The following is a 12,500-nucleotide window of genomic DNA, read 5'->3' on the forward strand; positions in this document are numbered from 1 at the left end:
GTCTGACATTCATTCCTATAGTCTCCTACTCTACAGCTCTCCACCCTGTTACCGTTATCTAGTCTTCATTATTCTTTTTTTTTTCCTCGTTCTTTTCTGCCCAATTACCTGCATACCTACATCCATACTGAACCACTACCCTACATTCCCATAGCCTAATGGTAATTCTCCGTCCACGAGTATCCTGCCACGACTCCATCACTTCCTTCCTCCCGTGGCCTTCTTTCCATTATTGTTTAGTGTCTCTGTTCTGCCTAACCTAACATTCTTGACGTCTATTCCTCTTCCCCCCTTTCTTTTTTTTTTTTCCGCTGCGGTAGGATATGCCTTTGCTCCTCTTTGTCAGTCTCGGCGCCGTGGGATCGTGGTGTTACTAGTGTATGCCAAAATCACACTCACTCACTCACTCACTCACTCAGTAAATCATTTTAGTTGATTAATACATCCTTTAACGTCAAGCTTTCCACTCATCTACTAGCTCTATCAGCCGCACCTCACCACCACCACCATCACCATCAGCACCATCACCATCCAAACATATATAAGCAACACAAACTCCACAACCATCTTCTCTTGCCACACACGCCATTCCTCCGTACTCAAAGAATTCATTAATTACTCCTCTTAATCATTTAACTCCCAACCTCAACAGCCACATCCGCTTCTAATTCGACGCTATCCTCCTCCTCCACCTCCTCCTCCTCCTCACCACATTCCGGGCCCCGTTAGCGGAATCTTGGGGGTACAAGGAACGACGATGAAAGGAATGAAGGGGAAAAAATATATAACGATTTTGTTACCTGCCATTCTCTCTCTCTCTCTCTCTCTCTCTCTCTCTCTCTCTCTCTCTCTCTCTCTCTCTCTCTCTCTCTCTCTCTCTCTCTCTCTCTCTCTCTCTCTCTCTCTCTCTCTCTCTCTCTCTCTCTCTCTCTCTCTCTCTCTCTCTCTCTCTCTCTCTCTCTCTCTCTCTCTCTCTCTCTCTCTCTCTCTCTCTCTCTCTCTCTCTCTCTCTCTCTCTCTCTCTCTCTCTCTCTCTCTCTCTCTCTCTCTCTCTCTCTCTCTCTCTCTCTCTCTCTCTCTCTCTCTCTCTCTCTCTCTCTCTCTCTCTCTCTCTCTCTCTCTCTCTCTCTCTCTCTCTCTCTCTCTCTCTCTCTCTCTCTCTCTCTCTCTCTCTCTCTCTCTCTCTCTCTCTCTCTCTCTCTCTCTCTCTCTCTCTCTCTCTCTCTCTCTCTCTCTCTCTCTCTCTCTGCGGGCTAGGGCGTCCTATACTGTGTGTTAATGCTGCAGGAAGTCAAGTCATTTATCAGTCGGCGGACTGTTCATTAAGAGCCAGTAATGTTGGTACGCAGGGGCGGCAAGTGAGGAGGGGCTTGCCGCACTTAATAATTGTTCCTAGACGTATCATCGCCTCCATTCTTGCTCCAACTCAGGATTATATATACGATATAGCTTCAGTAACACTTCCATTTCCCGGTTATTTATTTTATCTAGCGCTCCGAATTCAGTGGTAACCCTTTCCTTATTGCTCATATGTTTGTCCTTTATTATTAACATTCAGAGCGCTTTAATCCCCTTTCACTGCTATTTGGCACGTCTTTCTTTAATTACTAATCTCTCTGTGATGTTTTTTCTTGTTCTGCAGCCACTTCCCAACATTGTACTGCTTAGAAATACCAAACGTGCTCTTTTTTTCATCCCCTTTCTTTCATGTACGTGGTTTTAAAGATTCCAAACATTGCTTTTAGTGTTGTGAATTGTTTTATGTCGCAGTGGAAGCGTTAAAGTATTGTTTGCATGGACACACACGGGAAATTATATAGAAAATAGAATGTTATTTTATTTATTTATTTATTTATTTTATCTATTTATTTATTTTTTTTTGTCTTTGCCGTGCTACAAAACTAAGAGGCTTCAGTACGAAGATAAATGTATAAAAGTTGCTATTGGTTAGTAAAGGAAAAATTGTCTGCCATTGAAAGGGTTAATTATAAAAATGGTCTCAGCTGATAACAAGTAACAACGAACTCTTAACTCTTTATGTTGTTTAATTACACTACTCTATTCTAAGTAGAAGAGAAAGGACAGAACATTAGAAGGCTTTTCCCCGCCCACTTAGTTCCATGTGAATATTTATGTGATGAGAGAGAGAGAGAGAGAGAGAGAGAGAGAGAGAGAGAGAGAGAGAGAGAGAGAGAGGGTTTATGTGTGTGTGTGTGTGTGTGTGTCTGTGTGTCTGTGTGCGTGCGTACAGTTTAATATTTCGTATTCTTGTTCCATTAGTGCGCTGTTAATGTTTGTGTGTCATGAGTGGGAGTTTTCAAAGTTCATGATTGACGCGGCTGTTTGTGTGGGATTTAATGATGGTAATGGCGACGCGTTTAGCTTCTTTTAAGTTTGGTATGTTTGCGACTTCTTTTATACGACACTCCGAAAAAAAGAAAAAGAGGATAAATATGTCAACAAACGTTTACTGTAAAAAAAAAAAAAAAAAAAAATATATATATATATATATATATATATATATATATATATATATATATATATATATATATATATATATATATATATATATATATATATATATAACTTTAACTGCAGCAAGAATAAAAGTGAAATAGGAAAAGAAAAGGAGCATGAGAAGATTGAGTGTGTATGAAAATAGAAAGAACGTAAAGAAGACTAAGAATGAAGAAGAAGAAGAAGAAGAGAAAGAAAAAAGAAGAAATAAAGGAAGGGAAAGAAAGCATGAAGAAAAAGCAAATAGCAGCAGAATATAAAAATCACAAAGAAAATCAGGAAATATACTGCAGATGAAGAAAAAAGTTTATGATCACCTGAAGTTGACAAATAAAAGAAGATATAGAAGTACAACTATAGTAATAATAATAATAATAATAATAATAATAATAATAATGATAATAATAATAATAGGAGAAGAAGGAGGAAGAGGAGAAAATAAGAACAAAAACGCCAACAAGAACAAGAAAAACAAGAACAAGAATAAGAATAACTAGCCAATACTCACCGGACTGCAGGGAGGCGTGCGGGAGGGACGGGAAGACGAGGATGACGCAGGCGAGCAGCTCCGTGAAGAGAGCCATCTTTAGGCACCCACCCGTGTGTAGGGCGTCAGGTTGGCACTCAGCTCACCTCTGGAAACAGCAACCCTCGAGGCCCTTCACTCATCGCGTCCTGGCACTCACCCACGCATCCACTCACTCATTCGCTCGCTCGCTCACTAGTCCACCTTTGTTCCCTCCCAGCCCGTCTCACTGTGAGTCACTGTCACTGCCTCGTCCGTAAGCACAGTCTCAAATTGTATTATTGTCTGGTAAAATTGTTTCAATGTCGCTCGTTTCTGTGACGCTTCTTTTTCAGTTTTGTTATGTGCCCTTTCTTTTGGGGAGTTCTTTTTGGCCTCGTTTTTTTTATTTTTTTATTTAATTCTTTTCCGTCTCCTTTTTCTTCCTGGTAGTTGTCAAGGTATTTTTCTCTGTTACACTCTTATTTGGATTTTTCTTGCATTTCTTTTGCAAACTTAATGCACTGGATGCTGTAAATTCCCGCTCTTTTTTACATTTTTTCTCTCGTCCTGTCGGGAAAGTTTCACCGACCGTCACTCAGCAGTTTCTCATCCTTCTTTTTTAGGCCCTGGTTTGTTTTGCTGCGTTTCGTTTTGTCTTTTCTTGTTTATTTGTTTATTTATTTATTTACTTTTTTTTGTGGGCGTGTTAGTTTTTCCACTGCCGCCAGATGTCGTCGTTGTGTCGTTGAGACCAATGTGGTGCATCGCCCTTGTTGGAGTCGCCATGCAGGGAGGAGAGAAGCGGGTCAAAGCATCACTACTACTCGTCTCGTGCGGGAAGTCACTGTACATTACATTGCACCTCAGGGATCTTCAGCAGGACGTACTAGTGTGTTACTACATCTACATATCTAGTGAGGCAGGGAGAGCTTTCCTTTTCCCCATTATCCCATCCTGCGGCGAGCCTGGAACGGAAGGAATGTTTTTAATTCTTTCACTGCAGCCAATTGACACATCGTTTCCTAACCCTCTAACTGCTACATTCATCCTTTGTTTACATGTAGAATACTGTAGAAAAGAAAATATATGAACACGGATGCAAAAGAACATACAACATAAGAACATAAGAAAGAAGGGAAGCTGCAAGAAGCCACCAGGCTTACATGAGGCAGTCCCTGTATGAAATATACCTACCTATTTCCACCTATCATCCCCATCCATAAACCCGTCTAATCTTCTCTTAAAGTTCCCTAATGTCTTAGCACTAACAACTTGATTACTGAGTCCGTTCCATTCATCTACCACTATATTTGAAAACCAATTTTCTCCCTATCTCTTTCTTAAACCTAAAGTTTTTCAAGCTTGAACCCGTTATTTCTTGTTCTGTCCTGGTTGATATGATGTTATTTTTTTCTTGGCTACCAAAGTTATATACGAAGCTGTTGTACATAAGAACATAATAAACATGATAAAACAAGAGAAGCTGCAAGAAGCCATCAGGCCTACACGTGGCAGTCCCTGTGTGAAATATACCTACCTATTTCCTTCTATCATCCTCAACCATGAATCTGTCTGACCTTTTAAAACTCCTTAATGACTCAGCACTAACAACCTTATTACCAAGTGTATCCCTGAAAAGCTGTAGATGATTATTGAAAAAGTCGTCCTGTTGAGAAAGGATTAATTAATCATCAACATTATACTAGATAGACATTAAAAACCTGTTCATTTAACCCCCTTTCTCTCAGGTGCTTGTAAAAGGTTTTGTACAGAGATTTCATTGGTGTGGGGTTGTTGTAGCTATATTGCAATGAGAGCGCCAGTAGGATTTGTATAATAGATAAAGGACATGAGTATCTTTTTACACCCAATTAGCTACAAAAGGCTATCTTATTTTAGCAGCAGAGTCTAATTAAATCTCATAATTGGTTTTAGCTATTAACTGAATTTTTTATTTATTTATTTATTTTTTTAGGATAGTATTAGAATCTTGACTTGTACGAATGTGATGTGATGTAAAAAAATCAAGCAAGTGTTTTAATGTATTATTATTATTATTATTATTATTATTATTATTATTATTATTATTATTATTATTATTATTATTATTATTATTTTATTATTTATTTATTTATTTATTTATTTATTTATTTATTTATCTATTTATTTATATATTTTTTTAACTGGCTTAATTGGAGCAACACTTGATAGGGCTGACGCAGACTTATTACCACCATGTGGCATGTGAAGATTTAATGTATTCTGTGGCATGTGCTTCCTTTCTGCGTGCCTTAATCGCTGCCTTTGTTGGTGACGTTTGAAGCCTTTTATCATATCATGTGGTATGTGTTTTTTTTAACGTGCTGTTATTGGAGTTGAGGTTGACGGGACTGACGCGGACTTACAGTGATGTGGCCCTTGAAGACTAGATGACCCTCTTGACTTCACGAGGCAGCATTGTACACGGGACTCGAGCTATGGTCCTCAACTACCATTGCAAGAAGTCGCCTGTCTGACTCCTTGAACCTGGAAAAGAAGAGAAAGAGGTATATAGGTAACATAAATCACACGATCTCTTGGGATAGTCTTGTAACTTAAAAGAAAAGAAAAAAAAAAGCGAAAAATGCACATAAACTTTACTTCATGTCAGTCATTCCTTGTAAAAAAAAGGAAAATACGTATATACATAAGATTAACGATTCAAAGTCATGGAAGATTTGTGGAACCCGAAATAAAAAGGCATAGGAAAATAAATATGAATGGAGAAAAATTATCCCATCTTGGTTATTCCTGAAAAAAAAAAAAAGTGAATAGATGAAATAAACAATTCGATCTAACAAAATTCCATGGTACAGAAGTAAGAAAATACGTATAAATAACATAACTTCACAGGATTTAGTGTGTCCCAATGTCCGTCACTCGCAATCCGTTCAGGTCTTAAAGGGACGGCTGGACCAGAGGAAGGAAAAAAAAAAATATACAAAAAAGAAAAAAAGAAAAGTCAGTGATTCGTTGTCTGAAAGAAGGAAACAACAGTGGGGAAAAACAGAAAGAAAATGAAGTCAACTATTCCTTAAGACAAGACAAGGAAACGCGGAACTAACTCTAAATGGGTTGGAAGTTCACGTTTCCTTGATTTTACCTTTAACTCTGTGTGTGTGTGTGTGTGTGTGTGTGTGTGTGTGTGTGTGTGTGTGTGTGTGTGTGTGTGTGTGGAAGGAAAGGAACATGTTTACGTTTCTGTGTCTATTGTTGTCTATATGTATATAACATAATTCTCTCTCTCTCTCTCTCTCTCTCTCTCTCTCTCTCTCTCTCTCTCTCTCTCTCTCTCTCTCTCTCTCTCTCTCTCTCTCTCTCTCTCTCTCTCTCTCTCGTATATATGTATGTATGTATGTATGAATAAATGTATGTTATATCATATCGTGTTGAGGAGTGGAGAGGAAGTACTCGTGGGAGGGACACAAGACGGTAGGGAAGCGTAGGCGATAGATACATGGGTGCTGGGCAGGAAGCAGAGAGTGTCAGGTAATAGAATCTAGAATGACGTGGAACCTTGGAGGGAAGTACACGACACGAAGCGGGATAAATATTGATGGTGAAGGACCGAGAGAGAGAGAGAGAGAGAGAGAGAGAGAGAGAGAGAGAGAGAGAGAGAGAGAGAGAGAGAGAGAGAGAGAGAACCAGGTGGAGGAGGACGAGAAGGAAGAGACTAAGAACTTCCGGAAGTCAATCACCTGCCACCGCGCTCGAGAAAGGACGCAGAAACTTGTGGTAATGGAAGGCACTTTTTGTCTTAGGGTGTCTTGGATTCGTCGGCCGGGCGTGGGTTTGTCAGGAGGAGGAGGAGGAGGAGGAGGAGGAGGAGGAAGTTGTGGACAAACAGGAAGGGATACAGTTTTACGTTTTATGCTTTCTGAGACTTATTGGGGAGGCGGTGGAGAGTGTTGCCGTGTCGAGAGAGAGAGAGAGAGAGAGAGAGAGAGAGAGAGAGAGAGAGAGAGAGAGAGAGAGAGAGAGAGAGAGAGAGGTGTAATGAAGTCATGTCTTATAAATGTTAATGTCTCAAAGTTATCATGAAATTACGTATTTTTGAAGTGGCAGAAAGTTTTTCCCTTGCTTACTAGATGGATGTATTGGCCTGGCGTGAGAGAGAGAGAGAGAGAGAGAGAGAGAGAGAGAGAGAGAGAGAGAGAGAGAGAGAGAGAGAGAGAGAGAGAGCTTACACATTAAATAAAAAAAGTATAATCCATCTTTTCTCGTTAATATTTTACAGAGGTGTAAAATCTCTGTAAACATATTTTGTGTTCACCTAATTTTCTCTTTTGTTCTCTGTTTGTGTATGTATTTTCCCATCTTATTGTTTGTTTATCCTGCAGGCATCTAAGTGTGCGTGTATATATATATTTTTTATTGAAGTTTTGTTAGTGCTTCCGTTGTTTTTCTTTTTCTCATTCTATTTTACATTCTTTTTGTGTGGTGTCTTTATCTTTTATGCGTTGTGCATTTTTATCGTTTTTTATGTCAGAATTCAGTTTTATTCCTTATGCATTATTCTTTTTGTACATTTTTTTTATTAATTGTCTTTTGAATTATTTTCTTTTGTAACTTATATTGCGTATTTTATCTCTTTGTCAAAATTATTCCCATTTATTTATTTTTTTGTCTTTTGCAGCAGTACTGTTCCATTTAATTTATCTTTATACATTATTGCTTTTATTTTCCTTTTTGTCTTAATAATCTTAATTTCTTTGCATTCTTTTTAATAATCTTCAACTTTTGTGTATGTAAACTCTAATAATATTTGTATGTCTGTCTAATTATTTTCTTCTTTTCTATAAATATTTCCTACTATTAATATTATTCTTGTTGTATTTAATCATTACCACTAAGTCAATTTTTTTGCTAAACGTTATATATCTAATGTGTGTGTGTGTGTGTGTGTGTGTGTGAGAGTGAGAATTTGTCTTTATCTCTCTATCCTCCACGTGTTCATATCTCCTGACTTCTCAATGCTCACTCCTAAAATAACAACAACAATTCACTCTCACCCTGGACCTATTCATACAGTGCCGAATAGACACTTTTTACCCGCGGCCAGCTCTTCACCAGTTACCACGTCGTGAGGAAAACTACTGACGAAGGGTCCGCTGCGGGTAGAGGGAGGGAGGAGGGACTGGAGGGAAAGAATTAGAGGAAAAGAAGGAAAGAAACACAGACATTTTTGAGTTGTTTTAAGAAGTTGCGAGGAGGATTGAGAGAAGAATTCAACGTAATTTTTTTTATATATACTCTCTCTCTCTCTCTCTCTCTCTCTCTCTCTCTCTCTCTCTCTCTCTCTCTCTCTCTCTCTCTCTCTCTCTCTCTCTCTCTCTCTCTCTCTCTCTCTCTCTCGTGTGGTTTTCTCTATTCCATTTCATAATCTCTCTAAACGTCTCAGAGGAGAAAGAAGAGGACGAGGAGGAAGAGGAAGAGGATAAGGAGGAGGAGGAGGAGGAGGAGGAGGAGGAGGAGGAGGAGGAGGAGGAGGGGAAGAAGAAGAGATAGATAAGAACACTATTCAGTACGAGAAGGGAAGAGGCAACGGCAGTAAGCGAGAGAGAGAGAGAGAGAGAGAGAGAGAGAGAGAGAGAGAGAGAGAGAGAGAGAGAGAGAGAGAGAGAGAGAGAGAGTGGTGGAAGACAAATAAAAAGTTATCTGTCCTTGGAGAGTTAACCGAAAAGGCGAACCGTGTACCCTCCCCCTAAGACTCTTCGCTCTCACCACGCCCCCTCCCTCTCCCTCTCCCTCTCTCCCTTTCTCTCCCTCCCTTTCCTCCGTTCCCCCATCTCTTCACACTGTTTCTCCGGCCTTCCTCTCCTCTTTTCCTCCATCACTTAACGTCCCTCCACATGTTCTTCTCTCCCTCCCTCCTTCCCTCCCTCTCACCATTTTTCTCTCCCTCTCTCTCCCTCCATCATTTTTTCTTCACAATGTTTCTTCCTCTTTCCTCTACTATTTTCCTCTATCCCTTCTCTTTCTCCCTTCACAATGTTATTATCATCCCTCCCTTTATTCAGTCTTCCCTCACTTCTCTCTCTCTTTCTTTGTCTCCTTCCTTTCATCTTATTCCTTCGTCTTTCATCTCCTTATTTTCTCCATCCCTCCTCTTCTTCCCTCCACAATATTACTCTCCTCCCTTTCTCCTTTCCTCCTTCCGTCCCTCCCTCCCTCCCTCCCTCACTTTCCTCCCCTCATTCTCTCCCTCCCTCTACGCCACACCGTAATTACTCGTATTATCTTTTCTTTCCTGATCTTCAAACACTTTTGTTGCCTGGCTTGTTTGTTTATTTGATTTTGTTTGCTACATGTATTTGTTTGCTGATTGGTGATCTAGTTATGAGTTTATTTATCTTCGTGTCTTCTCTTTGTTCATTTGTTTGTGTTTGTGTATCTGTCTGTCTGTCTGTCTTTGTTTTTTTCTTTATTAGTATGTGTTTGTAAGTTAGTCTGTCATTCTATATGTCTGTCTGTCTGTTTGTGTGTCTCTTTATTTGTTCGTGTAAGTCTATCTTTTTTTTATCGATGTATTTTATCTATCTATCTATCTATCCATCCGTTTATCTGTCTATTTATCTGTCTGTCTATCTATCTATCTATCTATCTATCTGTCTATCTATCTTTTTACTCAGAACATGGCAATTTAAAGCTAGACCGAGTCCCACACGAGCCATAATCGAAATTTTAACTTTCCTTCAGAGGGCAATACACACACAGACAGGCAAGCAGGCAGAGATGCAGCAAACAACAGGCAGACGGACATAAAGGCGGGGATAGAACGCATCCAGACAGACAAATAGACACACAGGGAGATCCACATGCAGAGGAAGATAAGCAAATAAAATTGACAAAAAAAAAAAAAAAAAAACAAGTAAATAAAAGAAATGAGTGAAAATAGAAAACGTAATAACTAGACGGACATATATAGACAGAAGGATGGACAGACTAGCGGACTGGCAGACAGGTAGATATGCAGGAGATGTAGATAAATAGATAAATGGAAGGATATATGGATAGACGGATACGTGGATAGGTAAGGGGATAGGTAGATAAATAGATAAATAGGTGGATGGACAGATAGACTTTTGATATTTTAGGAGCATCACGTTTTTTTTTATTCTATTTCTTTTTTTAACCTCTACCAGCCATTTTTACCACTCCGATAACGCCCACCAAAAAAAAAAAAAATCCAGTAAACACACACACACACACACACACACACACACACACACACACACACACACACACACACACACACACACACACACACACACACACACACACACATACACGAGGGATCGGGTGCGCGGTGTAAGGAACATAGGGATTGGAGGATGGGCGTGGCTTTAGTGCTGAACTTCTCCCCACTGACTTCTTACGCCCTCCCTTACCCCTCGTGACACTCCTGAATTCCTGCTCCCACCGTTACCCCCTTCCCTGTACCGCTTTCCCCTCACCCCTCACCCCTCCCGGCACTTGTTCCTCCCCTTCTCTTTAATTCACCCCCTCCCCTCGCTCTTTTTTTTTTTTTTCCTCTTCCTCCATTTCTGCACTTCCACTTCTCCCCTTCAGCTCATCTTCTATCTTCCCCTACCGTTACCCCTTCCCTGTACCACTCTCCCCTCACCCCTCCACCTCTTCCACCACTTGCTCCTCCCTTTCTCTTTAATTTCCCTCCTCCCCTCGTTATTTTTCTCTCCTTCCTCCGTTGTCCTTTTCTCCACCTCTACCATTTCCCCTCACCCCTCCACCTCTTCCACCAATCCCAACACCTCCTCCTTCTCCTCCCTTTCTCTTTAATTCACCCCCTCACCTTGCTGTATTTTCTCTTTTTTCCCCCCCTTTCTCCTCTACCATTTCCCTTCACCTCATCTTCTGCCTTCTCCCCGCCTGCTACACCATTAAGCCGCCACCGCCCCCGCCTTCTGCAGTGCGTAGAGACGTGCAACTGCAGCCTAGTGATACTCTTACATAAAAGGGTACAGGACTGAGTTTATTTAGTCTCCACTTTAAGTTTCACAGGTAGAATATCATGTTGGTTTTTCAGTGTTTTTTTTTTATTTTTTTTTTTTAAGTCTTCATGTTTCCTGTTATGTGTGTTTCTTGTGTTGTATTTACGTATAGAAGGAAATGTGTTTGTTTATTTTTATTTATCTTTTTTTTTCGTGTGTTCTTTAATCTTTCTTGTGATGGCGTTAATGGAAGTTTGGTTCAGTATGTATTTATGTTTTTTTTTTTTTTTTTTTTTTGCGCTTGCTATTTAACTGATAGGGATGTAGAAAGAAAAGTGTTTGTTGTTTATTTATCTTGTTATTTATTATTATTTTTCGTGTGTGTATTAATGTTTCTTGTGATAGCGTTAATGAAAGTGTGGTTCAGTATGTTTTAATGTTTATTTTTACGTTTGCTACTTAACTGGTAAATGTTCGGTGCCTTGTGTGAATACTGTGTGAAAATAATGCTTTAGATAATGTACTAAAGTCATCTAATTATTATTTACTACTTCACACACACACACACACACACACACACACACACACACACACACACACACACACACACACACACACACACACACACACACACACACATGTGCGGCGAGGCACATGGGCGAGCCTCTTGATGTGAAGCCCCTGTTCACCTAGCAGCAAGTAGCTATGGGATGTAACCCGAGGGTTTGTGATCTCGCTGTCTCGGTGTGTAGTGTGTGAGTGGTCTCAGTCCTACTGAAAGATCGGTCAGTACGAAGTCAGCTCTTTCCATAGGGGAACGGCTAGATGGGTGACCAGCAGGCCACCGTAGGTGAATAGCACACACACACACACACACACACACACACACACACACACACACACACACACACACACACACACACACACACACACACACACACACACACACACACACACACACACACACACACACACACACACACACACACACACACACACACACACACACACACACACACACACTGTCTCTGTTTACAAAGACGTTCAAAAACCTTCTATTATAGATAATGATGATGTTATTGTTGTTGTTGTTGTTGTTGTTGTTGTTGTTGTTGTTGTTGTTGTTGTTGTTGTTAGGTTTTTTATGTGTTTCATTTATATGTTTGGATATTCTTCATTTCGCCTTACCTGTCGTGTTTGTGTTTCAGATGTGGCCGTCAGCCTGGACTGGGACTGGCAGATGTGGTCCACCTGCGTATCAGGTGGATGGTGTATCAGGTGAGGGGGTAATGTTAGTGTCCTTTTGATGTCACAGGAAGCCAAATAGTGATTGTTTTTGCAGTTTTCTAAATTCCAATACACGCTTTAAAGGCCGGTAGAATGCATGAAAAGGCTGCAGTGTGTTAGAAAGATGGAATATTTGTTATTGTTATTATTCCTCGCATTTATGATGAATATTGCCTAATGAGGAATGCGATACGAGT

General features: G+C 40.0%; 1 protein-coding gene and 1 long non-coding RNA gene across 4 annotated transcripts in view; one reads left to right on the top strand and one right to left on the bottom strand.

Moving 5' to 3' along the window:
• LOC135089811 (carbonic anhydrase-related protein 10-like) overlaps positions 1 to 12,500 on the bottom strand; it is a 137,110-nt gene that overhangs the window by 73,616 nt on the left and 50,994 nt on the right. For both annotated transcript variants that reach the window (XM_063985885.1, XM_063985895.1), the window contains 2 exons: positions 5,431 to 5,551; positions 3,026 to 3,990 (listed from right to left, as the gene is read on the bottom strand). In XM_063985885.1, coding sequence (XP_063841955.1) covers positions 3,026 to 3,101 — 76 coding nt within the window. In that variant the 5' untranslated portion in view covers positions 3,102 to 3,990; positions 5,431 to 5,551. The remainder of the gene's footprint in view (positions 1 to 3,025; positions 3,991 to 5,430; positions 5,552 to 12,500) is intronic.
• The window catches only part of LOC135089815 (uncharacterized), a 220,403-nt gene that overhangs the window by 64,050 nt on the left and 143,853 nt on the right, over positions 1 to 12,500 (top strand). The window contains exon 4 of one of the 2 annotated variants that reach the window (XR_010261653.1): positions 12,225 to 12,294. This is a non-coding gene — a long non-coding RNA (uncharacterized LOC135089815). Of the gene's footprint in view, positions 1 to 12,224; positions 12,297 to 12,500 lie in introns of those variants that run through there. The other variant, XR_010261648.1, reaches the window with a different exon arrangement.

This window comes from Scylla paramamosain, chromosome 3, assembly GCF_035594125.1.
Source record: "Scylla paramamosain isolate STU-SP2022 chromosome 3, ASM3559412v1, whole genome shotgun sequence".
Lineage (NCBI taxonomy): Eukaryota > Metazoa > Arthropoda > Malacostraca > Decapoda > Portunidae > Scylla > Scylla paramamosain.